This window comes from Ictalurus punctatus, chromosome 12 (assembly GCF_001660625.3).
Source record: "Ictalurus punctatus breed USDA103 chromosome 12, Coco_2.0, whole genome shotgun sequence".
Taxonomy (NCBI): domain Eukaryota; kingdom Metazoa; phylum Chordata; class Actinopteri; order Siluriformes; family Ictaluridae; genus Ictalurus; species Ictalurus punctatus.
In genome coordinates, this window is record NC_030427.2 from 17932595 (window position 1) to 17959644 (window position 27050).

General features: G+C 37.4%; 1 protein-coding gene across 1 annotated transcript in view; it reads left to right on the plus strand.

The window, feature by feature from the left end:
* Nucleotides 1-8289: 8289 nt before the first annotated feature.
* Nucleotides 8290-27050, plus strand: part of kcnh8 (potassium voltage-gated channel, subfamily H (eag-related), member 8) — a 39547-nt gene continuing 20786 nt past the window's right edge. The window contains exons 1-6 of the mRNA XM_017480873.3: nucleotides 8290-8365; nucleotides 21470-21703; nucleotides 22248-22370; nucleotides 24613-24743; nucleotides 25761-25995; nucleotides 26168-26325. Coding sequence (XP_017336362.3) covers nucleotides 8290-8365; nucleotides 21470-21703; nucleotides 22248-22370; nucleotides 24613-24743; nucleotides 25761-25995; nucleotides 26168-26325 — 957 coding nt within the window. The remainder of the gene's footprint in view (nucleotides 8366-21469; nucleotides 21704-22247; nucleotides 22371-24612; nucleotides 24744-25760; nucleotides 25996-26167; nucleotides 26326-27050) is intronic.

Sequence of the window (27050 nt, forward strand, 5' to 3'; positions counted from 1 at the left end):
GAATGTATGAATAGAACAATTTTACAATTTAGAATATAATACAAAAAATACAGTTATATACAGTAAAATAGTTTACTAGTTTAGTTAAAATAGTTTAAAATTAGAAAATTATCATGCTTTACGGCTATACCCGATCTGCGCATGCGCGTCATTTCACTACATTACAGCTATTTTGGGACATTTTGGGACTCATACTCTGTAATGATGTAAAGTTATATTAGCTCTCTGTTAGGAAGAGCATCCGTTTAGTAATTCTCGTTTAGTAATTGAGATATTTTATTGATTTTTTTTTTTAAGTCGAAATAAAAATGTACAAAATGTTTATGGAAATTGGATAGCCTGATTAGTCATTTACAAATGTTGTAATTGAGTAAAAAAGATTGCAGACCATCCACTTCCAAAACCCCGAAATAATATTCCATAGGAGAATGCAAAAAACAAACAAAAAAAGAGTCATTTGAAAATTGAATTCACCTTGTATTATATTGAAAACACATTATTAACACATTATTTGATGTTTTCCTTTGTGAATTTCATTTATTTTTGAAAATATACACTCATTTCAAATCTAATGACTGCAACACACTCCAAAAAAGTTGGCACAGTACCACTGTGTAACATCACCTTTTCTTTTAACAAGTCATTAAGGGTGTGGGTGCTGAAGTAACCAGTTGGTTAAGGTTAGCATGTGGAATTTCCCCACATTCATCCATTATGCATTTCTTCAGCTGCACAACTGTACTGGCCTTCGTTGGCTTATTTTGCGCTTCATAATGTGCCACACATTCTCAATCGGAGACAGGTCAGGACCTCAGGGAACCCCACACACACAAAAAAAAATTGTAAAAAAAAATAAATTTTACACTGGCTCTTACACCTCTACTTTGCACACTTTGCTTCTCTAGAACTCAATAAAATTTTTGTATGGTAGCACTACTTCTATTGTTCTCCACTTGATTTATCGTTTTGCTTGTATTTCATCATTTGTAAATCGCTTTGGATAAAAGCGTCTGCTAAATGAATAAATGGAAATGTACATGCTTACACAACCATGCGCTTGTAATCTAGGCAGAATGTGGTTTGGCGTTGTCCTGCTCTGGATGGCAGCATATGTTACTCCAAAATGTGTACATATCTTTCTGCATTAATGGTGCCCTCACAGATATGCAAGTTACCCATGCCATGGGCACTGACACACCCCCATATCATTACAGATGCTGACTTTTGGACCTGATGCTGATAACAGCTGGGATGGTCCTTTTCCTCTTTGACCTGGAGAACATGACGGCTATTTTGTTCAAAAACTATTTGAAATGTTGACCTGTCAGACCACAAAACAGGATTCCACTGTGCTGCTTTCCATCTCAGTTGAGACCGAGCCCAGAGAAGTCAGCGGCGCTTCAGGACAGTGTTGATGTATGGCTTCTGCTTTGCATAGTAAAGTGTTAACTTGCATCTGTGGATGCAGTGGCAAATGGTGCTGACTGACAACAAAGTATTTTAACTAGTGGTTTAACAAAGTATTCCCGAGCCCATATCAGGATATCCATTACAGACTCATGACGGCTTTTAAGACCGTGACGTCTGAGGGATCGGATATCATGCACAGTCAGAAGTGGTTTTTGGCCTTGCCCTTTACACACTGAGATTTTACTGGATTCCTTGAATCTTTTAATTATATTGTGCACTGTAGAAGGTGATATTGCCGAAAATCCTATTGGTCTTTGGGGAATGTTGTTCTCAAAGTGTTGGATTATTTGCTGGTGCATCTGTTGGCAGATTAGCGAGCCTCGACCCATCCTTGCTCTTGAAGGACTAGGCCTTTTTTGGAGGCTCCTTATATACTATCATTAGACAATTGCCTCACCTGTTTCACATCACCTTCTTATTCAATTTGTCACATCAATATTAGTCCTAAATTGCCTCTGATTTGGAATGCGTTTCATGCATAAATTTGAAAAAGAACGTTTATCTGAAAAAAAAATGCAGTAAGTAAAACATCAAATACCTTGTCTTTATTTGATTTTTTGTTTAAATACAAGTCAAAGTACATTTACAAATCATTCCTCTTTGTTTTAATTAGCATTTTCCATACTGTCCCAACTTTTTCGGAATTGGTGTTGTAAGAGCTAAAGTTATTAACAGATAATGTTAACTTTATTAACAGAAAACATTTAACAGCAACATTCATCACACAATGCCAGGGTTAAATTAGTTAACAGACTACAATACAAACAAGGAGGAAAAACAAAACATAAAACTTAGCACAAACATCCCCTGTTTTCTAGCTGTCTTGCTTTCTGGGGTGGATAAATCTTTAACATATTGTTTATATCTTTGTCAAAATAATAAAATAAAGGGTTTGCATTTGTCCGTTAAAAGCATAATTTAACTTTATACATAATTCAAAATTCAAGATTCAAGATTTTATTTGTCACATACACAATTATATACAGTATATAACTTGCAGTGAAATGAATACAGCAGCGTGACCAGGACTTGCCGACGCCATATGAGTGGACAACACTGTGCCATTCACTCCCATTGTGTGTTTTTGAAACCTTGTTTTGGTTGAAATGGTCTGCACAGTAGATGTGTCCAGGTGGACAGTGGTTCCGTCTCTCACCCTTACTGATAGTCACTTGTACATGAGTGCAATATTATCTGAAGTGCAACTTAAGATGGCACCTCGGCTAACTCAAATTGACATGTACAGTGTTATTATTTCATATGAAAATGCTAAAATGTAGTCATATAATTTTCACAGGTTTAGGGATTTTATCGTTGTCAGGAAAAGATTGTAGAGCTTTAAGGCATGACTGACTGAGCTACCATTTGCTAGCTAGCTGACACTGGCAAAGCCATCATATTAATCAAAGTAATGTAAGTTTAAGTAGAGAATGTAATGTACCTACTGAAAATATACTTGCAAGAAGCAATTAACATTTACACTCAACACAACATGTTTTATGAGGAAAAAGCGAAGCTCTCCACAGTTTTCATCTAGCTCTGACTCCTGCAGTAAGTTACCCATCTGAATGGAGAAGTGTCCGCTTAAAGAGTTTGTTTAAGACTAGCTAACCTTCAAGTGTTCGCTAAGGTCTTACAGTCAATTGTTGATTGTAATGAAATTTAGCCAGTGTTAGCTGTCTTGGTTTATATGTCATCACTTCATTCGCTCACAGTGGTTTGCCTAAATTATTATTAGTACAATGCTTAGACATCAAAATCTGGCAACATACCAGAAAAATTGCAAAGAATTCCCTGTTGAGGATCTGTTGGAACAGTTTACAGCAGAACAAGACATGGCTTTGCTACAGAACGGTCCAGAGCTTCAGGCCCATGTTGGAAAGTACATGTGCCTTCATGAGATTTTGTTTCCATGTATAAAACTGTCAATCAATCACATTTCTTCACGTTTGACTCCATGTCACGATGTCCACGCACATATACAGTCACTAATTATAATCATGCCACTCAAGTTTTGTAGCTCTGTGTTTTTGTGCATGCACTGCAGATTGAATGGCGCCATAAAACATAAATGCTAGCATGGTGCACATCAGACAGCATCATGTGTCCTATGATAGCCCATGCATGGTACAATTCTGCAAGGGACGCCCGATTAGTAACCACACCCTCGGGTAACCACAGCTTCTGTGGATCGCCTAATTTTATGGACTAGTGTATAATATACAAAACAATGAACATATCAATTCTATAATTTAGAATAACTAGATAAAAAAATAATAGATGCTGTAGTAATGACAAGAGCTCTATTCTGTTGTTTTTTAAAAAAATATGAAGTCAGTTCACTGTGACAGTTTTGAAAATTATGCAAGAAAAAATTATCTTCAGTGAAGACGTCTGTCTATCTATCTATCTATCTATCTATCTATTTGTTCACTTACAACTACTAGGCTATATTTATGACTGTAATTACCTATAATTTTAAAACAGGATACCAAAACATGACACCAATATAAACATTTTTGTGGGTCCTGAAGCCCTGAGCAGTGATTTCCACTATTCAGCTTTGGCTACATCGCTGTAGATACTTATAACTGTGGTACAGTACTTGTGTAGTGCGACTGTGCAAACAGTAGAGGGTGGTGAAGAGGCGTTCACCCCGCTCTTTTATAGTCACCTACCTGCTACAGAAACAGCATATCTTTATTCAGGGTTAAACACAATCACTTCACTGATGACAGGTGTATGCAGACAGACTGTAATTAGGTCCAAGTGGGAGCTGAAGCCCTAGAGTCTGAACTAAGAGGGGACACCTGGTTGGCTGTTGTTGATGTCAGTTACATGATTGACAAGGAAGAAGTAGCCTAGTTATAGCACAAGAAAGTGGCAATGCGTGGCTTCACAGGAATAATGAATCACAAATAATGATATTTTTTAATTACTTCAAGCAAACTGCAAAATATTTTTCCAAATGTGCATATAGCCCTACCTCCCCCTGCTGGTTACCAATGCAACAGGAAAGTGTTATTTTTCTAAACTGCCTTTAGTAAAAAATCACTAGTGGTGTAGGCTACTATTGGACAGTAGAGACTGAGCCACCTGATGCACATGTCTCTGGAATGTGATAGGGTTAGAGATATGGATTTCATTATCAAAGATTCAAGACATTATCAAAGATTTCCCCTCTCATAAGGCAAGGAAGAAAAGCATCTAATGGTAAGATTCTTTAAAGCACATGTGTCAAAAAATAATTCTGAAATGGCTCATAGTAACTACTGCTCAACAACTGTACAGCGGACAGGGCTCCCATCTTACATCACGAAACACTTTACTTTAATTTACTAAAAAATATATTAAATAAAATCACCATGTGGTCTGTACAATTCAATTGAGAACTGTGATAAGACAAATATGTTTTAATCATTCCAAATACGAAATGGTAAAATATCTTTATGACAGTGAAAATAATTCAAATAAAATAACACGTTAGTAATAGGAGAACATGACATCTTATTAGATGTTTGGGGATGGTTGAATATCGAATAGTCCTGATGATTTTGTTGACTTTTTATGAATGTCATTACATTTACATTTACATTTACATTTATTCACTTAGCACACGCTTTTATCCAAAGCGACTTACAAATTTTACTGCATAAAATTATATTATAGCCTACATCTAATTTTGTTGTTGTTGTTGTTGTTTTAACATTCTATTATGTAGTTTCAGAGCCTAGATTATTGTTGTTAATTGGTAGATTAAACAGTAATAGTAATATGCTAAAAAATGTATATCTTTAGTTTATGGCCTTTCAAGGGCTCACAAAAACGTGATGTGGCCCAGTTAGAATGTGAATTTGACACACTTGCTCAATTTTATAACCAAAGCATGTGCTGCTGGAAATGTAAACACTGTCAGGATGAGGGTGAGCAATTACAGTAAGCGGCAGCTTGTATGTCTGTAGCCAACATTTCAAATAATCTGACTATACAAAAACCACTGGCTGTATATGCCGAAAACATGGAACTATACCCTCTCGATTTGTAAGGACAGATCAAACATCTGTTGTCCATACACAGAAAAACCAGCAGTGTGACCATGACTATGCAGTTGTTCCTTCTCCAGGTAAGTGAGCTAGCTATATATATATGTCTTCGTCCCACACACACCCGTGTCTTTTTTTTGCAGCTTTCCGCTTTACATCAGTTTACAGGAAGTGAATATGTCCTGCATAATACAGCTACCTGTGTGTGTGCCTGCAATACAGTATGTTGAATAACGTAGAGTACAAAGATTGGGAAGGTCTTAATGCGGGCCTGGATGTACGATAATTAATTTTTAACATGAATTTGAAAGTGATTGGTTACTTCTGTGCAGAGTCACACACCCAATTCTAAAAGGCTGTGCAGACTTGTGCAACCAAGTTTTTGTAAATTTTTTATTTTACTTTTCCATAAAACATTTCTGTTTGTTTTTCAGTTAAATTTTTGTTGTTGTTTGATAGTTCATGTTAAAAATGGAAAATATCTGACGATTTATCTTGGTTTAATTTTTTACATCACAAAAACCTGCAATTTTAAGAGGGGTGTGTAGATTTTTTATTTCCACTGTATAGTCTGAGTCATTACAGCGCATCCTCCTTTTGTACAGCATCATTCTAAATTCAATGACTGTTGTTATTTGTCTTAATTTATGGTTTTGTGTTGGCTTGCTTTTTTCATATTTAGGATTTCTTTACTCAGTGATTAAGTTAGCTATTATAGATAACCACTGGTGTGTCACAAACTTTCCATAATGTACAGTCAATCCAATTAATGTTGTTGTTAACCATTACAGAACTCCATTTGTCATGGAATGGATGTATTATGTTTTTTGTTTTGTAAAAGTTAATGTATACATAAACAATTGCTTATTAATATGTCATCATAGCATAATTACAATTGCTATAATAGCTATAGGACTACAATTACCACACACAGTTTTGCACTCAAGTCTCCATCAGTGAACAGTGGATAAGTTCAACAAAACAGACTTTGTGTAAAAACTGTAATGAATTTTCTAGTTATTTGACCATGTAGTATTAGCACATTTATAAAAGGGATTTATTTATTTATAATCGCTCTATCCGCTGTCACCCAGATGAGGATGGGTTCCCTTTTGAGTGTGGTTCCTCTCCAGGTTTCTTCCTCATATCATCTCAGGGAGTTTTTCCTTGCCATCGTCACCTCTGGCTTGCTCATTAGAGATAAACTCATACATTTAAAAACTATATCCTGAATTTATATATTTCTGTAAAGCTGCTTTGTGACAATTTCCATTGTTAAAAGCATTATACCAATAACATTTAATTGAATTGAATACATTTCAGAATTATTTAGAATTGTTTCTACAGAATAATTTCTAATGAATCATTTCTATGAATTTATTTCATATTAATTCATAGAAATGATTATATAGCTGAATCTTTTCTATAGAATCATTTCTACAGAACCATAACTACAGAATAGTGTCTACAGAATAATTTCTACAGAATCATTTCTATACATTTATTTCAACTGAATCTTTTCTACAGAATCATATCAGCAGAATAATTTCTACAAAATCATATCTACAGAATTATTTCTACAGAATAATTTATACAGTATCATATCTACAGAATCATTTATACAGAATCATATCTACAGAATCATTTATACAGAATCATATCTACAGAATCATTTCTATATATTTATTTTGACTGAATCTTTTATACAAAATCATTTCTACAGAATCATGTTTATATATTTATTTCAACTGAATCTTTTCTACAGAATCATATCTACATAATCATTTCTACAGATTCATTTCTACAGAGTAATTTCTATACATTTATTTCAACTGAACCTTTTCTACAGAATCATATCCACAGAATAATTTCTACAGAATCATATCTACAGAATTATTTCTACAGAATCATATCTACAGAATCATTTCGACAGAATCATGTTTATATATTCATTTCAACTGAATCTTTTCTACAGAATCATATCTACAGAATTATTTCTATACATTTATTTCAACTGAACCATTTCTACAGAATTATTTCTATACATTTGTTTCCTTTTTCTTGACAACCGCTTGACAGAGGGGTTGTAACTGGATCTCATTCCAGTCCTCACAGGTACTGTGGTGTTTTACCTGCGGGCGTCTTTCTCACTCTCTCTATCTCTCTCCATCTCTCTCTCACTGTCTCTCTGTCTCTCTCTTTCTTTCTCTCTCTCCATCTCTCTGTCTCTCTCTCTTTCTCTCTCTCTCTCCATCTCTCTCTCACTGTCTCTCTGTCTCTCTCTCTTTCTCTCTCTTTCTCCATCTCTCTCTCTCTCACTGTCTCTCTGTCTCTCTCTCTTTCTCTCTCCATCTCTCTCTCACTGTCTCTCTGTCTCTCTCTCTTTCTCTCTCTCTCCATCTCTCTGTCTCTCTCTCTCTCTCCATCTCTCTGTCTCTCTCTCTTTCTCTCTGTCTCTCCATATCTCTCTCACTGTCTCTCTCTCTTTCTCTCTCTCTCCATCTCTCTGTCCCTCTCTCTTTCTCTCTCTCTCTCTCTCTCCATCTCTCTCACTGTCTCTCTCTCTCTCTCTCTCTCTCTCGCTCTTTCTCGGGACCAGACTGGCGCGCGCTCCTGCTGTAGTTAGTTTGTTTCCTCGGGTAAAAGGAAAGACACGCGCGCGCTGTGGCCGAGCTTAGTTTTCACCGGATATAAATTCGTTTTATTTATTATTTATTTATTTATTTATAACTCTCTGTCAGTTTTATGGGAACCCCGTTCTTTACGGGTCGTGAAGATGCCGGCGATGAAGGGACTGCTCGCGCCTCAGAACACATTCCTGGACACCATAGCAACGCGCTTTGACGGCACACGTGAGTTTCACTAGAAAGTTGCTGTCCTTAAGAGGTCAAGGTTTGGATTGTGTTAGGAGTAACATGTAAAACTGTCGGATCTGTGACACACCTACAGCTCTAACTGAAACACACCAATCTGAAACTCTTCGGTAGGCTTGGTTACTTAAATGTTTTTATTTATTTATTTATTTATTTTAAATAATTAAAAAAGGGGGAAAAAAAATTGAAAAAGCTTTACATCCTCACACATAGAATGCTCATTTTATGAAGAAAACTTTCAAGGGTTAATTTTATCTTTAGTAACATCAACAGCGTTCTCATTCTCTCAATCCTTATTGGGAACACATTTTCATTGTGTGTACACAACAGGCCAGGTAGGCATATAGTGGTATGGCTGGCAAATTTATTAGTTTAGCTAACCTATAAGCCGATAGATAATCACCTAGATCAATTACATCTCTACTGCAGTTTCCATTAGCCGGTAAATAGCAGTTTGTGAAATGTCAGATAAAATAAAATAAAATAAAAATGGTCAGACACAATGTCCGGTAAAATATTAACAAGAAGCAGACATATGTTAGACAAAGTACGTGTAACGTGAACTTGATTGTTTTGTTGTTGTGATTATATCACTGTAACACATCTGGATTGGGTCGGGAATGAGGAGGCAGGGGGACAGACTGAGGATAACCCAAAAGCACTTTTTATTCTCTCTATTTTTACTTTCGCTTTTTAGTGGACTCATTCAACCACACACACACACACACACACACACACACACACACACACACACACACACACGTCTTTTTGCTGGTCATCTCTCTATCTCTTGTTACGGGAGACACTGTAAGCACAAACAGACACACACAAGCAAACTCGTGCTTATCCAGCACAGGTGAGAATATCACATTAACTGCCTGTTTGACCCACCTCCTCTCTGTCCACAGCTGACGCTCAACCATGCCACCGTCCCCACAATAGCATTGTAGTGCAAAATGTGATGGACACGTTGGCCGGCACCAAAATTTCTTCTCCTATACGTTTTTGAATGAGTTCTCTAGATCATTTGTCAAGATGGGTTGACGTAGGTACAGTATGGTCTTCTGGCAGACTTGGGACTTCATATTGTCTTCTTTTTCTATGAAGTGCTATTACTGGAGAGCGAATTGATCAAATTCAAAAGTTGCATTTGAAGCCTGCACCCCCGATAAAATGAATTCTGCGCCTTCCTTCCAACCTTTATTTACTTTTGCGATAAATCTGCAGGTTTATGAATGTTACTCGTATAGGCCTACATTTGGTGGAGAAAACGCTCTTAACCATTGTCTTACAACTGAAAATTCAACTGAAAACTGTTTAGGACAAGGGTTATCGATGGAGTTTTTCCTCAGCACGCCAAGTTCACCCTTTTCTGGATGATCTGAAAAGATCTAATTATCCTGTAGTTCAGAGAATTAGTGGACATGCGAGGAGCTCATTATCACACTGCATAACAGTATTTTTCTCTACATAAATTCTGTTAATAGCACCATACAAAGTTCTTTAGTCCATATATCAGCACAAGAGAAATGAAGCAGTAGAAGTAGAAGCATCTACCACATGTAGTAGTAGATTAGCTAACTAATGTACTAATTAATAATACATATCATACATAAATATTAATACCAATCCTCAGGATTATAAACACAAGTTTACACCCAAACTACCCCCCTTACACCCCTTTAACTGGTTAACACTGGTTATAATAGCTGTGTTTTGCTTTTTAAAGACAGTCCATGGATCTTGTTGAAACTATGGTGTGGTATTGCACCCATGAATACTCAACAACATTACATACATAAAGCATGTATCTCTACATAACCACATGCTTAGGTACACACATGTTTCACTTCGAATGTTTTGGTTGGACATGAAAGTCCTCACTTGTGTGTAAATCTTAAATGTGGATGTGATTATCACATATTTTTAATTTAAAGTGGCGGATGTCAATTAGAAGAAGTTAATTATTATCATTTTCTAGCTGGGGGGTAGCACCCCCTTTGCATTCTCCCTCTAACTGATAAATCTATCTATAACACCTTTCCAATGCCTGTATGGTGGGAGAGTGAACGCATTATAACAGAGAGCATATGGCTGCTCTTCTGTGTGAATGGTAGTCAGAATATTAGTCAGATGACATTAGGGCAAAGCATACTAGTTTGCACCACAGAGCTGATTGTAAATGCTCTCCTCGAGGGCTTTAGGCAGCCTGAAGGTGTGACACTATTCCTTTGAGAGCACTGCTTGCATTTAAACTACTGCAGATTAAGTGTCATAGAATAGCACCAAAAATGCTAAAAAATAAAATAAAAAATCCCATTCCATACCAGGAAAATAACCAATCCACCTCAACAGAGAATTTCCTAGATAGATTACAAAAGAACAGAAACGTAACAACCATTAATACAACCCCAATTCCGAAAAAGTTGGGACAGTATGGAAAATGCTAATAAAAACAAAGGTGAGTGACTTGTAAATGTATTTTGACTTGTATTTAAACAAAAAACGTATAGAGGTTATGCATTGACATCACTTTCCCCGGAACACCTCCCCCAACCACCAGTCGGTATATGAATACCACATGCCAAAAGAACTTACACTTACACTGCTCCACTTAAAAAGTTAAAAAGTGGTATTCTGTTAACTGAGGCCCTGTCCACACGTATATGGGTAGTGTTTACTCCCCCAGTTTAAAAAATCCTGTCTAATTTATCCTGGTCAAGGTCATGTTTGGCCTAAAGATTCAAAACGAAAAACGGCAAATACACATTTTCATATGTGGCCTGATAATGAGGTGGAACAATTGCTTAATGTTACACTTGGGTCTTATCAGAAATCTCCGTTCAGTGTGATTTGTAGTGTTGGAGCAGTGGATTCAGGCACAGTACAGTGCATATCATATTCAGGCTCGTCCACATGAGGGTGTAATAATAAAACAAAGCGAACCTATATCATATTAAGTCCTAGCACATTCATAACACACACATAAACCTGCAACAGACACATGCAGGTTTGAGCTGTGATGTCAGTATTTTCAGCATTTTTCCTGTCCACATGAAAACAGTGAAAATTAAGTTTTAAAATATCTCCACCTGAGAGAGTGGTTTCAAAAGCCTAATTTTCAGTCACCAAAACCCACAATTTTAATTGTGGACTGGAGACCAAAATGCAAGAATCCATGTGATCAGAGCCTGGCTCCCTTCAAGATGGTATATGGTAAATAATTACAGTGAAGCAATAAGAGTGTTTCTTATGCAGAGAGAGAAAGAGTGACTCCAGTCTTGGAGTAAGGGCTTCTTCCTTGCACAACAGCCTTTCAGGCCATTGTGATGTAGGACTCTCTTAATGGTGGATGTACATAGTTTGGTACCTGATCCCTCCAATGCCTTCACCAGCTCCTTTTGTTGGAGTTGAGTCAAACCTTTCAGGCTAAATTTCATTTATCCCTGGGAGTTAATTTGTGCCTCTTTCCTGAATGATGTAATGTCTGTGTACGCCCAAGATTATTATATTTGCATACAACTGTTTGTAGACACTTGAGTTGTTTTAGTTGTTTGGAAATCTGAATCTAGCATGAAACTGAGCAGAATAAAGTGCTTACTGAAGATGAATCAGTGATCACTTGTCACAAGGAAGAAGTCAGAGAGGAGGATGCACATACAGAACTTCCTTTATTACAGACAGGCTCAAGGAAACAGGCTCAAGGAAACAAACACGAGGAATAGACACACTTGGAACCAGGGCTATCAGAAACTTAGTAAACTAGAAAATAAACCCTAAGAAAATGTACTAAATTATATAACAATAGCATAAACAAAAGCAATAACAAATATAAGTGAACCACTAATGTGGCACTAATGTGGCACTAATGTGGCACTAATGTGGCACTAATGTGGCACTAATGTGGCACTAATGTGGCACTAATGTGGCACTAATGTGGCACTAATGTGGCAGTGGTGGCTTGACGGTTAAGGCTCTGGGTTACTGATTAGAAGGTCGAGGGTTCAAGCCCCAGCACTGCCAGGCTGCCATTGTTGGGCCCTTGAGCAAGGCCCTTAACCCTCTCTGCTCCAGGGGCACGTATCATGGCTCACTCTGTGCTCTGACCCCAGCTTCCTGACATGCTGGGGTATGCGAAGAAAATTATTTCACTGTGCATATGTATATGTGATCAATAAAGACTCATTATCATTAATCAATCAGGGAAATAACAAACACATGGACAAACGATTACATTTGAGGAAGTATGGCTAAAAGCATAATGTTTGGCAGTTTGGTGGTCTGTAGCATTCAGATGTGTGTCTACATCATACCAAGAAAAAAGGACATCAGCCAGAGAAGCAATTGTTGCTGCTCATCAATCTGGGAAGAACCTGTCAGCTGACCATGAGCTGAGTGGAGAGGTGAAGATGAAGGAGTGAGGAAGGCCTCAGCCAAGCTCCAGCCTGAGGACATGAAGGCCTCCTCTGCAGCGCTCCCACGTGAAGCCGATGGCACGTCCTCCCAAGTCGTTCTCCTGCCTGAGGCAGACAGAATGGCCTCCCAAATCCTGCTCCTGCCTGAGGCTGAAGCTGCAGTCTACCAAGTCCTGCTCCTACCTGCAGCCAGCATTGCAGCCTCAAAGCCTACCCCTACCCAACGTAGTGGCCTCTCCAGCTGAGCTCCACCCTGAGGATGATGTGGCAGCCTCCCCAGCTTCTGCCTGAGGCCTCCCAAGACCTGCCTCCACCCAAGGTCGATGAGCCGGCTTTCTGTGCTAACCCTGGCAAGGGGGTCATAACTCAGTCACCAGACTTCAGTGACATTGTCACAGTTATGCCACCTGACCCCAGTGAGGACATGTCACCCCACCACCTGCCTCCTGCCAAGCGGCTCATGGTCCTCTGGATAGAGTGAACATATTGGACAGTGCCTGCCTCGGAACCCTGGGAACCTGGTGGACAGTTTACCCAGGGGTGCAAGTCCAACTTGGGGAATATTAGAAGGTGCTCCTGAAGGTACCTTTGGAGGATGGTTGTGTATTTTTTCCTCATGCCAAGCACTGCATGCCGCACCTCTGAGCGTGCATAGCAGCTCGCAGCACTACGGCATGCACCTCTGTATTGCCTAGTGCTTGTTTACTTTGTCGTGTGTATTTTGTTTCGGTTCCTGTCTTCTCTCTTCCTTTGTCATGTCAGTGGTTGCCTCCCTAATGTGTCATGATTACTCTTACCTGTTCTGTGTTTAGTCTTGATTAGTTTGTGTATTTATAGCCCTCATGTTTCCTTGTTCATTGCAAAGTATATGCTCTGTGTCACTGTACGAGTCTAAATCAAGACATTTAATTATTTGTTCGTTTTTCTGCTTTTGACCTCGTTCTACTATTCACATTTTTGGTCTTGCCTGCCCTAGTTTATGTTGTTTGTGCATCGCCTGACCCTTGCCTGTTTTTGGCTCATGCTTTTGGATTACATCATTTTTCTGTTTGCCACGTTTAATAAAACCTGCAGTTGCGCCCTGAACAGTTTCCTGACAAATTCACTTTTCATTCATTCATTTATAAAACTATTTTCAGATTTCTGAAATGTCCAATGTTAAATGTGCTATAAAATAAAACTGAATTCATGAATTCATTCATTTAGTCATTCATTTTCATTAACTGCTTTATCCTCATCACAGAAACACTAGGTGCGTGTGTTGTCTAAATTCAGTTTGGTGTCTCTCTCACTTAAGCCCTGTACAGTGCTCTATATATACTGTATATATAACAGTCTACAAAGTAAATAGTAAAAGTCAGTGAGAGCACAGTTTCAGACAAGGCCTTAGAGTTCACTTAGTCTCAGACTTAAATCCTCTTCCCATGGAATACAGAGTGCTTGATATCTTTTCTGACCGTAACCTACAGAATGTTAAAGGTTTCAATCTGATTTGTGCCAATTTGAAACGTTTGAACACTGTGGCACAGTTGGCATATTGGAGAAAGATATAGTGTGACGGACTCATCCACAATATATTATTTTTAAAAGTTATTAAAGAATTTTGTATCAAAGACTTAGTGATGAACAAAGTCTGTTTACCATCTCGCTACAGGAAAGATTTCCTGTGAGTTAAATTGCTTCTGTCTGTGAAGTCAGGATGTTCTTGGGTGTGTTTCTTAAAAAAAAACATAGCAGATTCTCTCTTTTCAATTTATTTTCCTTAGCATTTTATTCTGACAAAAAACCCTCCAGAGGTAACAAGAAACAGGTGTGTCTAATGAACTACAATGGCAACAGCAAACGAGAACAGGAAACACTGATAATATATGTGAAAAGACATAACTGACACCAAGGATAATCTTAAGGCTCCTTTTAAGCTGAAGCAGCATTACCTGAATTTTAAGTGTGCTGTTGATTGATAGTCCCTGTGTTCTAGACAACAAACAGCCTTCCCAGCACCAGCAATTCAGCTCACCGAGGTCAATAATGTTGTGGCCGTTCTAAAATTCAAATAAATTCAATTCAGTTTTATTTAACAATGGACAATTGTCCCAAAGCAGCTTTGCAGAAATATATAAATTCAGGATATAGATTTTTAATGTATGAATTTATCCATAATGAGCAAGCCAGAGTTGACTGTGGCGTGGAAAAACTCCCTGAGATGCTATGAGGAAGAAACTTTGAGAGGAATGACAGCATCCAAACATCCCAGTTTACCGCAGCACTCTATGCCTGTGAGCCCTCTAGACCTGCTCCTGTAACTAAGAAAAAAAACTATTCACAAAAAGCTTGACTAAACAAATATGTTTTCAGCCTGGACTTAAACACCGAGACTGTGTCTGAGTCCGGAACACTAACGTAACACCATAGTGCTTTGAACCTTCAACATGGCATACCAGGTACACTGTACCTATGGTACCTACCGTCTATCTGAGATTTCTAGGTATCAAAATGAACAGAGAGAAAGGGATAAACTTGATGCTGAGTGATCATCGTCTAAGCCTAAGTTATTCACATTACATAATATATACATATAATTATACAAATATATGAGTGAGGTTTTATGCATCCTTCCACTCTTACTTCCCACACAGTGGAATATATACAGGTTGATGTCTAAAACACAGGCAATCCCATTAAAATAGAAGGTCCCAGAAATTATCCTGAGCCCCCTTCTGAAACTACCCCATGTCCCTGACCCCCTGTCCCCCATCCCCCCTCCCCCCCATCCCCCCTCCACCCTCCCTCTCCCCCTTCCCTCTCCCCTCCCTCTCCCCTCTCCCTCCCCTCCCACTCCCTCCCCTCCCCCTCCCCTCCCACTCCCTCCCCTCCCACTCCCTCTCTCTGTCTCCGTCTCTCTCTCTCTCCTTGTGCTGCTGCTCCCCTCACTAATCATACCCTGTTTCTTTAAATAGCTCTCAGGTGTTACAGTTTGGGACTTGAGCTGGTGTGTGTGTGTGTGTGTGTGTTTTGTATGGATAGCAGTGTAGGGAGAGCCTGAAAACAATCTAGGACAGAACAGAAATGTTCCCACTACCCTTTCTCCTTTCACATTTCTGAATTTTTTTTTGTATTTGCTAATATTTCCAATCTGTCCAATTATGTATAAGCTGATATTGAATCAAAGGTGGTCTGTATGTAAAAGTAAATGTTTTATATCTTGGTGGGGACCCAATGTGCACACAAGGATAGGGATTTCTGGGGGGAAAAAAGAAAAGGAAAAAAGGAAAACCAAAAAACACAACACAAAATATTAAGCAAAATGAATTGAAATTAATTGATTTTGAAAATTAATTTTATGAAATTAATTTTATTTATGCTTATTTTAATCAAGGACATTCATATTTTTATTAAATGACTTATGATTATTATTTTATTTGATATTGCCTGAACTGGCATGTTGGGTTGCTAACATTTCCTGATAAAAATGATAGCATTTGATGATGTCCATGGTTTTTCATGGCATTTCAGGCAGTCATGGACTACAAAGGATTTGCATCCATGTATTAAAAATTATCCTTATATTTATGATTATGTTTGTTTTTTCCATTACTTTTGAGCCTTTGAAAATGGAGGGACTCTATAAATAAATGGCTGTAATCCATAAACAGTTAATGCAATATTTTTGTTAAACCCCTTGAATTAAAGCTGAAATTCTAAACTTTCATTTCAAATCCATTGTGGCAAAACAGAGTCAAAATGACAAAAATTGTGTCAGTGTGCAAATACTTATGGACCCAACTGTAAGATATGTGCTCCGTTATGATATGAAATATCACCCTGTTTTTGATGCCTCATAGAACAAAACAACAAACCAAGAATAAGTATCAAGTATCATGACAGAAAATTGGTTATTAAATGAAATAAGACAACTAAAAGGATAACCCTAGAGTACACATAATTGGAGTTTATTCCATGTTCTTCTAAGACTTATTTTCCTGTCCCTTATGCAAAAACATATGCTGTCTGACTTGCTAAATACTTCTTCTGAAACTGAATCATTTCTACTTGTCAACAAATGACAAATGACAAACTAGCAAGCTGTTAAATCCTTGGTAGTCATATTTACTGCTTCAAGAAAGTTCCAAAACAAGTAAATTAATATAAGCTTTAGGAAAATTCAAATATTGTTTATGTTAAAATGCAAATATTAACATGTCCATAATGATAGAATTTTCTAATAGAAGATTTTTAAAATTGTAATAACATTATTGAGAAAATGTAAAGGATTATGTCGCTTGAGACAGTGTACATAGATCCTGAGTAGGAAAGATAAAAAAAAAAGAAAAGAAAGAAAAGACAGAGCATTTGGTAATTGGATGTGAGAGGACATACTGTACATGGACCAGTGCCCTACATAACTCAACATATACATAAATCAGCTGCACAAGACTGAACAAATGCTACAGATAACATACATGAATTCTAATATACATTTTATGTATACAGTTTTTCTACATTTTTTACTCAGCACACTTTTTGAACATTACATACTCATTTTCTCAATTCAATTAAATTTTATTGTTAGCCCTTCTAACAATGGACATTATCACAAAGCTTTACAGAAATACATAAATTGAGGATATACATTTTAAATTGATAAATTTATCCCTAATAAACATGCCAGAGGCAACAGTGGCAAGGAAAATAAATAGGAAGAAGCCTTGAGGAACCAGGCTCAAAAGGGATCCCATCCTCATCTGGGTGACAATGAATAGTGCAATAATAAATAATGACTTTATATAACTGTGTTCTACATGGTCAAAATGTGCAGGAAATTCATTCAACTTTTCGCATGAAGTCTATTTTGTTGAAGTTGTTCTCACCACCATGCTAAGAAAAACTCCTCTATGGAATTGGGGGATGGGGAATATACTGACAGTAACAGATTGGAAAATCTAGGACGGTCATTGAGGGGGGCACAGTGGCTTAGTTGTTTGCAAGTTTGACTCACACCTCCACAGTTGGTGGCTTGTTTCCCACCTCCATCCTGTGTGTGCAAATTTTGCATGTTCTCCCCATGCTTTGGTGGTTTCCTCCAGGTACGCAGATTTCCTCCCTCAGTCCAAAGACATTCATTGTAGGCTGATTGGCATTTCCAGATTGTCGGTAGTGTGTGAATGGGTGTGTGAGTATGTGTGCATTGGCACCCCATCCAGGGTGTCCCCCGCCTCTTACCTCGAGTCCCTTTGAGACAGGCTCCAGGCGATCCTGTGTTGGATAAGCGGTATGGAAAATAGATGTTTGGATGGATGGATGGATGGATGGATGGTCATTGATCCAGTTGTGTATCACTGCAGCATGGTGGACTGATTTATCAGAACTTTAGTAAAGTGTGTGTAAATGTTTCTGCAAGCCAAACCGAACTAAGAATTTCTACCAGATTTATAAAAGTTTAAAAAGTTCTGATTTCTTCATACTCACTTGTGTATGTTGGTGAATGCCAATCACACATAAAAAAGTGCACATTTGCATTTGATGACACCCACAAAGCTCCATAAAAGGTAAAGTGCACAGAGGGCTGGAAAGACAAAATGATGACTAAGTAGCAAAAGAAAGGCAGAAAGACAGAAGTGGACGTTATTCTGACTCATTTCTTTGTCATTAAAAATGTGTAACAGCACCTGAACAAGTCAAACCTAGAGAAAAATTATAGAAAAGTTTAATTAAGTGAGGTGAAAAGAAAAAAAGAGGATGAAAGCTTGAGAGGAACCAGACTCAAAAGGGAACCCATCCTCATCTGGGTAACCACGGATAGTGCGATTATAAATAAATCCCTTTCATAAATGTGCTAATACTACATGGTCAAATAGTGCAATTGTGTAACCAGGAAAATTCATTACAGTTTTTACATGAAGTCTGTTTTTTGAACTTATCCACTGTTCACTGATGGAGACTTGAGTGCAAAACTGTCATTGAGTGCATAAAGCTATCATCGCAATTGTGGTCTTAAGCCATTGTAGGAAAACTGTTCATATCAACTGCAGCCAAAAACCATCTTGATGGTTTTAAAATAGTACCATCCTCAGTAATCTCATTGATCTTTAGGCTGCACCATGTGGGGCCATCCTCAGCAGGAGCTTGTGATTTCCAAATGATGAAAACTGCAACCAGAAGTAGGGCATCAAGATGGATCAGGCATGTCCGGAGAGCAGAAGGGGTCAAAATCACTGGTATCTCAGGAGTATCATGTGGAGAGAGAGAGAGCGAGAGAGAGAGCAGGAGTGAGAGCGAGAGAGAGAGATGAGATGAGCGTCATGGTTAACAGGGGTAATTATATTCCGGACCACTGGAGGGCACCCTCGTTCCCCATGTAGAACAACTTCTTCTGTTGTCTCCCTCATTTCATGTATAACCATACCCATGTGTTTGTTATTTTCCCTGCTTAATTAGTGCTCCTTTAAAGTTCCATGGTTTTTCTAGTCAGTGGCTAGAGCATTACATCAAGTTAGGTTATGTTTGTGGGTTTTTGTTTTATTGCATTTATTAGGTTTCTGAACTGAACGTTTACATTTAGTATTTTCTAGTGTTTTTTTTCTTTTCTTTTCTAATTTTTCTGAGTTCTGGTTGTCCTGGTTCCCTAGTGTTTCCTGTTCCATGAGTCTGTTTCCTTGTGTCCTGTTGGCAATAAATAAGTTCCGCATGTGTATCCGTCTCCTTGGACTCTCCACTGTGACAGAGAGAGAGATTATTAGATATGTTAATTGTCATATAAACCTGATATTCTTGTTTAATTGTCATTCTATGATGCTGGAATATATCTTGATCAAGAACTTTGCTATTAATTTCTTGTAGTTGAATAATGTTGTTAGCCATGACCATGTTTACAATTGCCATTGCAAACAAAGTATAGTCCTTTTACTGTTTCTCCATGAAGTATTATAGTACATCAATATTACAGAGTCAACTGATCATAATGTTGGCGGTTCGATTCCCGGCCCACATAACTCCACATACCGAAGTGTCCTTGACACTGAACCCCAAGTTGCCTCCCTAATAGCACCTTACATGGCAGCTCTGCTGTCACATGTGTGCGTGAATGGGTAAATGATAAAAGTGTAAAGTGCTTTGTAGAACTGCTAAGGTTAAACAGTAACTATCCAGTACTAAAAATGTAAATACTGTAATCTCTCTTTCCTGTAAACAGCAGATTGCAGTAAATTACCTGTTCTCCTGCTTGAAGGTACAGACTACAGAAGCAACTGAGAAGAACTCTGATTTAGTTGGGACTTGTTGCTCATCTTGTCTTATTGTGAGTCTATAGACAAGGACATGTATAAAAATGTGCTCTCAGCGACTTTGACCATTGTTGGGGTCAGACGGGGCTAGTTTGAGTGTTTCAGAAGCTGCTGATCTCCTGGGATTTTCACGCAGAACAGCTGCGTGTGCACAACAGTACTGATGAGAGAGGTCAGAGGAGAATGGCCAAACAGGTTTAAGCTGACAGGAAGTCTACAGTAACTCAAATAACCACTCTTTACAACCATGGTGAGCGGAAGATAATCTCAGAACATACAACACAACAAACCTTGAAGACCAACAGCAGAAGACCACATTGGTACTACTTATGTCAGCCAAGAACAGGAATCTGAGGCTGCAGTGGGCACAGACTCACTGAAACTTTTTGGCGGACACAAATAGAACCCAATGTGTCAGCGAGATCACATTTTTTGCTGTGTTGCAACATCAAATTTAAGAATATTATCTGGATTGGGAATGGGATATTTCTGCTCCTTTTGAAGTGACTTGCTACAAAAATAAAATTGCATAAATTATTTAGATGTCCTCAGAATTATTTGAGAATAAGAAATAATCAACTATATATATAAAAAAGCTAAATCTTTAACATCAGTGTATTTTAGCTGTACAAGTTGTCTGAGTGGTAAAACAAAACCACCAACAGTGAGAGATTCCAAACTTTCACCCTTAATGGCACACAAGGCAGCTTTGAGTATTTTAAACACTTAAAACAATGTTGTCCTTTTAAAAATCTTTGAGATCATCACTCAGTAATCTGAAAACATGAATTTATTAAGTACTTAATACTTATTAAAATAGAAAATTGACTTACATGTGGTCTATAATGGACCTGTTATGAGGCATGTTATGAGTAATGTATGAAATGAATGAGCAATGTAATGAGCAATGCATGAAATGTTTTTTTTTTTCTTGGCTGAGCCCAGTGCGTTTTTTACATTTATTTAACATTACATTCATGGCATTTGGCAGTTTGGAAGTTACCGGAAACATTTAGTTCACATACTTTTCCACTCACAGATATGCAATATTGGATCATTTTCCTCAATAAATATATGACCAAGTATAATATTTTTGTGTCATATGCTTAATTGGATTCTTTTGATCTACTTTATGGACTTGTGTGAAAATCTGGTGATGTCTTAGATGATATTTATGCTGCAATATAGAAAATTCTAAAGGGTTCATAAACTTTCAAGCACCACTGTATTCCTGCTCTATGGATATGCTTTGTTCAGCATATTGCCTAGCTATAAGGTGCTTTACTTTGCACAGACATTTCTAGAATGCGGTTGTAATTACATGCCACATTGTGATTCCTTACTTTGTACAATGATCCAAGTGAACATGTATGTGTTCTTCTCCACAGATAGCAATTTCATCCTGGCTAACGCACAAGTAGCAAAGGGGTTTCCCATAGTTTACTGTTCAGATGGCTTCTGCGAGCTCACGGGTTTCACACGCACTGAGGTCATGCAGCAAAACTGCGCATGCAGGTTTCTTTATGGGCCTGAGAGCAGTGAACACGCCATACGGCGTGTGGATTCTGCTCTTGAAGAGCGCAGTGAGCTTAAAGAGGAGATCATGTTCTACAAGAAGAAAGGTGAGTAAAAGTGACAGAAAATTTTGCATGGTACCTCCAGAGATCAATATTCGACACATTCATTATGTTGGTTGAAGTAATGCGCTACATAATTTAAACCATTCACAAAGTTCATTCCAATAAAGCTATTAAAATAGCTATGTGATTCTACAGCAATTTGATTCTGTCATAAGTACACACTATTATTCTTTATTCTGTCTAGTGATCCAAAGTAAGTGGAGCATCTACAGAAAAACCTTGAAACAAGGCTTTTAATAGTATCGTTCATTTGCATTTTTCCACCTTTTTCTATCCCCGGTAATGGTGAGTTTTTTCAAGTGGAAACAAGAGATTTGACAAAGACATCACCAGCTGTGAGCAATCAAACGGAATTTCCCTCAAGTGTCCTAGTATCAGGCTGTGTCTGAAACACACACACACACACACACACACACACAAATGAATAATATAATAAATTTAAAGAGAGAGGGTCTGATTGGCTCACTGCACTCAGAAGGAAAATATTGTAAGTTTAATCTCTGAGTGTTTTCTGTCTCCAATACAGGTTGTGTGTTCTGGTGCCTTCTGGACATTGTGCCTATTAAGAATGAGAAAGGCGATGTTGTTCTCTTCCTTGCTTCATTCAAAGACATCACAGACACCAAGGCAAAAGTTGAAAAGAAAGAAGGTTTTGTATTTTTGTTAGTGTATTTGAAGCATCCATGGAAGTCTTGGTTGGTGAACATGTGATTAATATCCAAGCTAAATGTTGGAAATGACATAAGTCAGGAATACCAAGATCACCTTTATGATTTCTTTTTTGCTCTTGATTTCTTTCCACCTGCATTGATCACTTTATTATCATAAGCCCCACAGGTATTTCCGATTTAAAATATTGTTATTGGCATTAACAGAGTTTCAGTTTCAGTGTTTACTTGTACTGAGTTTTATTATGGTTTGAATTTACAACCCAAATTCCAAAAAAGTTGGGACGCTGTGTAAAATGTAAATAAAAACAGAATGCAATGATTTGCAAATCTCATAAACCCATAAGTTATTCACAATAGAACATACAAAACATATTGCATTTTTAAAATGAGTAAATGTACCATTTTAAGAAAAAAATGAGGTAATTTTGAATTTTATGGCCGCAACACGTCTCAAAAAGTTGGACGAGCAAGAAAAGGCTGGAAAAGTAAGTGACCTGGAGGTTAATTGGCAACAGGTCAGTAATATGATTGGGTATAAAAATAGTATCTTAGAGAAGTGGAGTCTTTCAGAAGTAAAGATGGGCAGAGGTTTACCAATCTGTGAAAAACTGTGTCATTTTGTCATTTGTAAAACAATTTCAGAATAATGTTCCTCAACATAAAATTGCGAAGCCTATGAATATCTCATCATCTACAATACATAATATCATCAAAAGGTTCCACAAATCTGGAGAAATCTCTTTGCACAAAGGACAAGGGTGAAAATCAATATCGCCTGCCCGTGATCTTCAGGCCCTCAGGCGGCACTGCATTAAAAACAGTCATGATTCTGTAATGGAAATCACTGCATGGGCTCAGAAACACCTCCAGAACTCATTGTCTGTAAACACAGTTCACTGTGCCATCGACAAATGCTGATTAAAGCTCTATCATGCAAAGAAGCAGCCATATGTGAACATGACCCAGAAATGCCCAGTCTTCTCTGGGCCAAAGCTCATTTAAAATGAACTGAGGCAAAGTGGAAAACTGTTCACAGAAAACAGTTCGTCAGACGGTTCGAAATTTGAAATTCTTTTTGGAAACCATGGATGCCGCATTCTCTAGACTAAAGAGGACTAAAGAGGAGAGGGACCATCCGGCTTTTTATCAGCGCTCAGTTCAAAAGCCTGCATCTCAGATGGTATGGGGGTGCATTAGTGCCTATGGAATGGGAAATCTAACATCAATGCTGAAAGGTATATACCGGTTTTAGAGCAACAAATGCTTCCATCCAGATTCCTTATCATATTTACTTCTGAGAGATGCTGTCTCTCCAAGATACTCTTTTTATACCCAATCATGTTACTGACCTGTTTCCAATTAACATAATTATTTGCTAAATGTTCCTTCAGCTGTGTCTTTTTAGTAACACTTACTTTTCCAACATTTTCGAGCAACTGTCCCAACTTTTTTGAGATGTGTTGCGGCCATCAAATTCAAAATTTCCTTATTTTTGCCTAAAATGGTACATTTCCTCAGTTTAAACATTTGATATGTTTTGTATGTTCTATTGTGAATAACATATGGGTTTATGAGATTTGCAAATCATTGCATTCTGTTTTTATTTACATTTTACACAGGGTCCCAACTTTTTTGGAATTCAGGTTGTAAATAGGTCAGGTATAGGGTAAGGTAAGGCTCTGTTAACTTTGCTGTTGTGTAACAACAATCTGAAGGTCCAAACCTGCAGTCATTACATGTGTAAAACAGGACATAATGAATGACACTGGGTCAGTCCATCCTCTTATTCACTATTTGAATGGAAATAACAACAGGCTGTCTTATTCTTTTGCATTAAATAGCAGCAAAATTACTGCCCAGGATGACAAGTGATTTATTTCTCTTTAGTATATAAAAGCACTGGTGTTTGCACAGGAAAGGTGAATAGTAGTGGGAACCATTAATGGTAAATATTTTTCTAAACTCCTTACGTAAATGTCAGGTAGGATTATGAAATGCACCAGTGGATTTACAATTATGTAAGCCTTCATTCAGAAGACATATCCTATTTCCAAAATTGATAGAAGATTCTGCTGTTTGTGTTAGTATTTGTTGGAAGATGTTTGTGTTAACATGTGCTGTGTTCTGTTTGTAGTTTCTGCTGTCATACCCATTTTTGGTCACACATTTGAAGTTGCAGTATTCCTGGTTTTTATATTAGCTGTACTTGCTCTTTCCTAGTGTATCATCATGGCCAGATCAAAAGTGGACCTCCATTCGGCACAGCTCAGGTTCGCTCTAATACCGTCCTCTATCACATCTCAGGACATCTCCACAACCGGCAGAAACAAAACAAAATCAAACTCAACAAGGTAAGAGTGGGTGAGCAAACATGCATGGAGGGTACATGAAAGAATGAATGAGGTGAGAGAGAAGGTGAGACTGAAGGGAATTACATTTCCATCAGTTTCCATCCAGGTTAACTTAAAAAAAAAATCTAGTAGTGGCAAGTTAAGGCTTTTGGACTTATGTATTCATCAGTGAACAGATGAGCTAACGATGAAACCTCTCGGATGAGAGGTAAATAGTCTGAAACTTCACCTTGACTTACTACTTGTAGAAAGTCACCAAACCACTTTTCAGGTAAAGAAATATGTTAAACACTTGACAAGAAATCAAGTGAGATTAGGCTGACAAAATGTTGTTTTGAGTCTGATGAACCTCCTAAGAGAAGTATTTAAAATTTAATTCCTGTAAAAATGCACAAAATCTAAAATGGCTGACTTCCTGTTGGAGATAGATAATGGATGTGATTGTGAAATGTGTCTTAAGAAAACCCATATTCCTATCAAATTTCATATACACTGCTGTCCACTACTATTGGTAAAGATCTTGGTAAATATGAGCAAAGAAGGCTGTGAAAAATTGTCTTTATTATTTAACCTTTTGATCTTTTGTTAAAAAAAAATCACAAAAATACTCTGCTCTCATGGATATCAAACAATTGCAAACAAAACACAGGTTTATAAAAAATATCTTTGTTAATTATAGGTGTGCAACAATGATTGGCACCCTTTTACTCAATACATTGTGCAACCTCTTTTTGCCAAGATAACAGCTCTGAGTCTTCTCCTATAATGCCTGATGAGGTTGGAGAATACATGGCAAGTGATCTGAGGCCATTCCTCCATACAGAATTTCTCCAGATCATTCATCCTCGATGCTGGTGGACTCTCTTCTTCATTTATGCTGTAAATGTAAATGACATAAGTGAGAGAAAGTGGCGTGCCAGATGAAGGTGGAAAGGAACAAGAAAAAAATGCCACTTTGGACCTGCAGCTGAATTGGTAACTCCTCTCTTTTTCCATCTTTATGGTCATGGTTACCAGAATGTTTTCGGTGATTCGCCAGCTGTGCCGGAATACAAAGTTGCAGATGCCAAGAAGTCGAAGTTCATCCTCCTCCACTTCAGCACATTCAAGGCTGGCTGGGATTGGCTAATCCTGCTGGCTACTTTCTATGTGGCTGTGACTGTGCCGTACAATGTATGTTTTATTGGTGATGAAGACTTAACACGCAGCACCACTGTCAGTGACATTGCTGTGGAGATCCTCTTTATCATTGGTGAGAAATCTCAGGGTTGAAATACACCTGTATCTTAGTTTTATCCATATTTTCCATTGTAAACCTTTTTACAATAGCACAGTAATCTAAACTCTGCATATAGACTGTGGATTATTTTAAATGAGCTGAGAGTGTGTGTGCTGTCTAAACATCTTTTACATACTCATTTTAGACATCGTGCTTAACTTTCGCACTACATATGTGAGCACATCTGGGCAAGTGATCTTTGATGCACGGCAGATCTGCATCCACTATATGACCACCTGGTTAATCATTGACTTGGTGGCCGCACTGCCCTTTGATCTACTCTATGCCTTCAATGTTAGTGTGGTAAGTACCAAGTTTTGGCGTGTAATATTAATTATACACACACACACACACACATATAAATTATATATATATATATATATATATATATATATATATATATATATATATATATATATATATATATATATATATATATTATATAATATATATATTTATATTTATATACACACACACACATGTATATGTAATTTAACCCTCATGTTCTGTTCAATACTTAGACATGGATGCCCTGTTGGCCCAGCAAAACTATTTTAATTCTAGTAATACATTTTTTGAAATAATTTTAATTGTGTAAAACCAAATTGTAATACTTGGTATCCCATACACTCACCTGATGATTACCAAGCATTACAATTTGGTTGTACAAAAATATTTTTGGATACATTTAACACTATTTAATACTATCTATCTATCTATCTATCTATCTATCTATCTATCTATATATATATATATATATATATATATATATATATATATATATATATGTCACTTTATTCCTCTTCAAGTCATCCATGAATATAATATAATGTAAATATATAATATACATGTAATACAGTATAAATATATAATATATCTCAGATGTGCACATTACAAGTATTTTTTTGCCCTCACAGGTAGGAAAATGCTTTTGCAAGATACTCACATAAACACTTGCAAACGAGAGCTGTGTCTTTCAGCACCACATGGACTACTCTCACATCAATTGCCAAGTCAATACACATTCA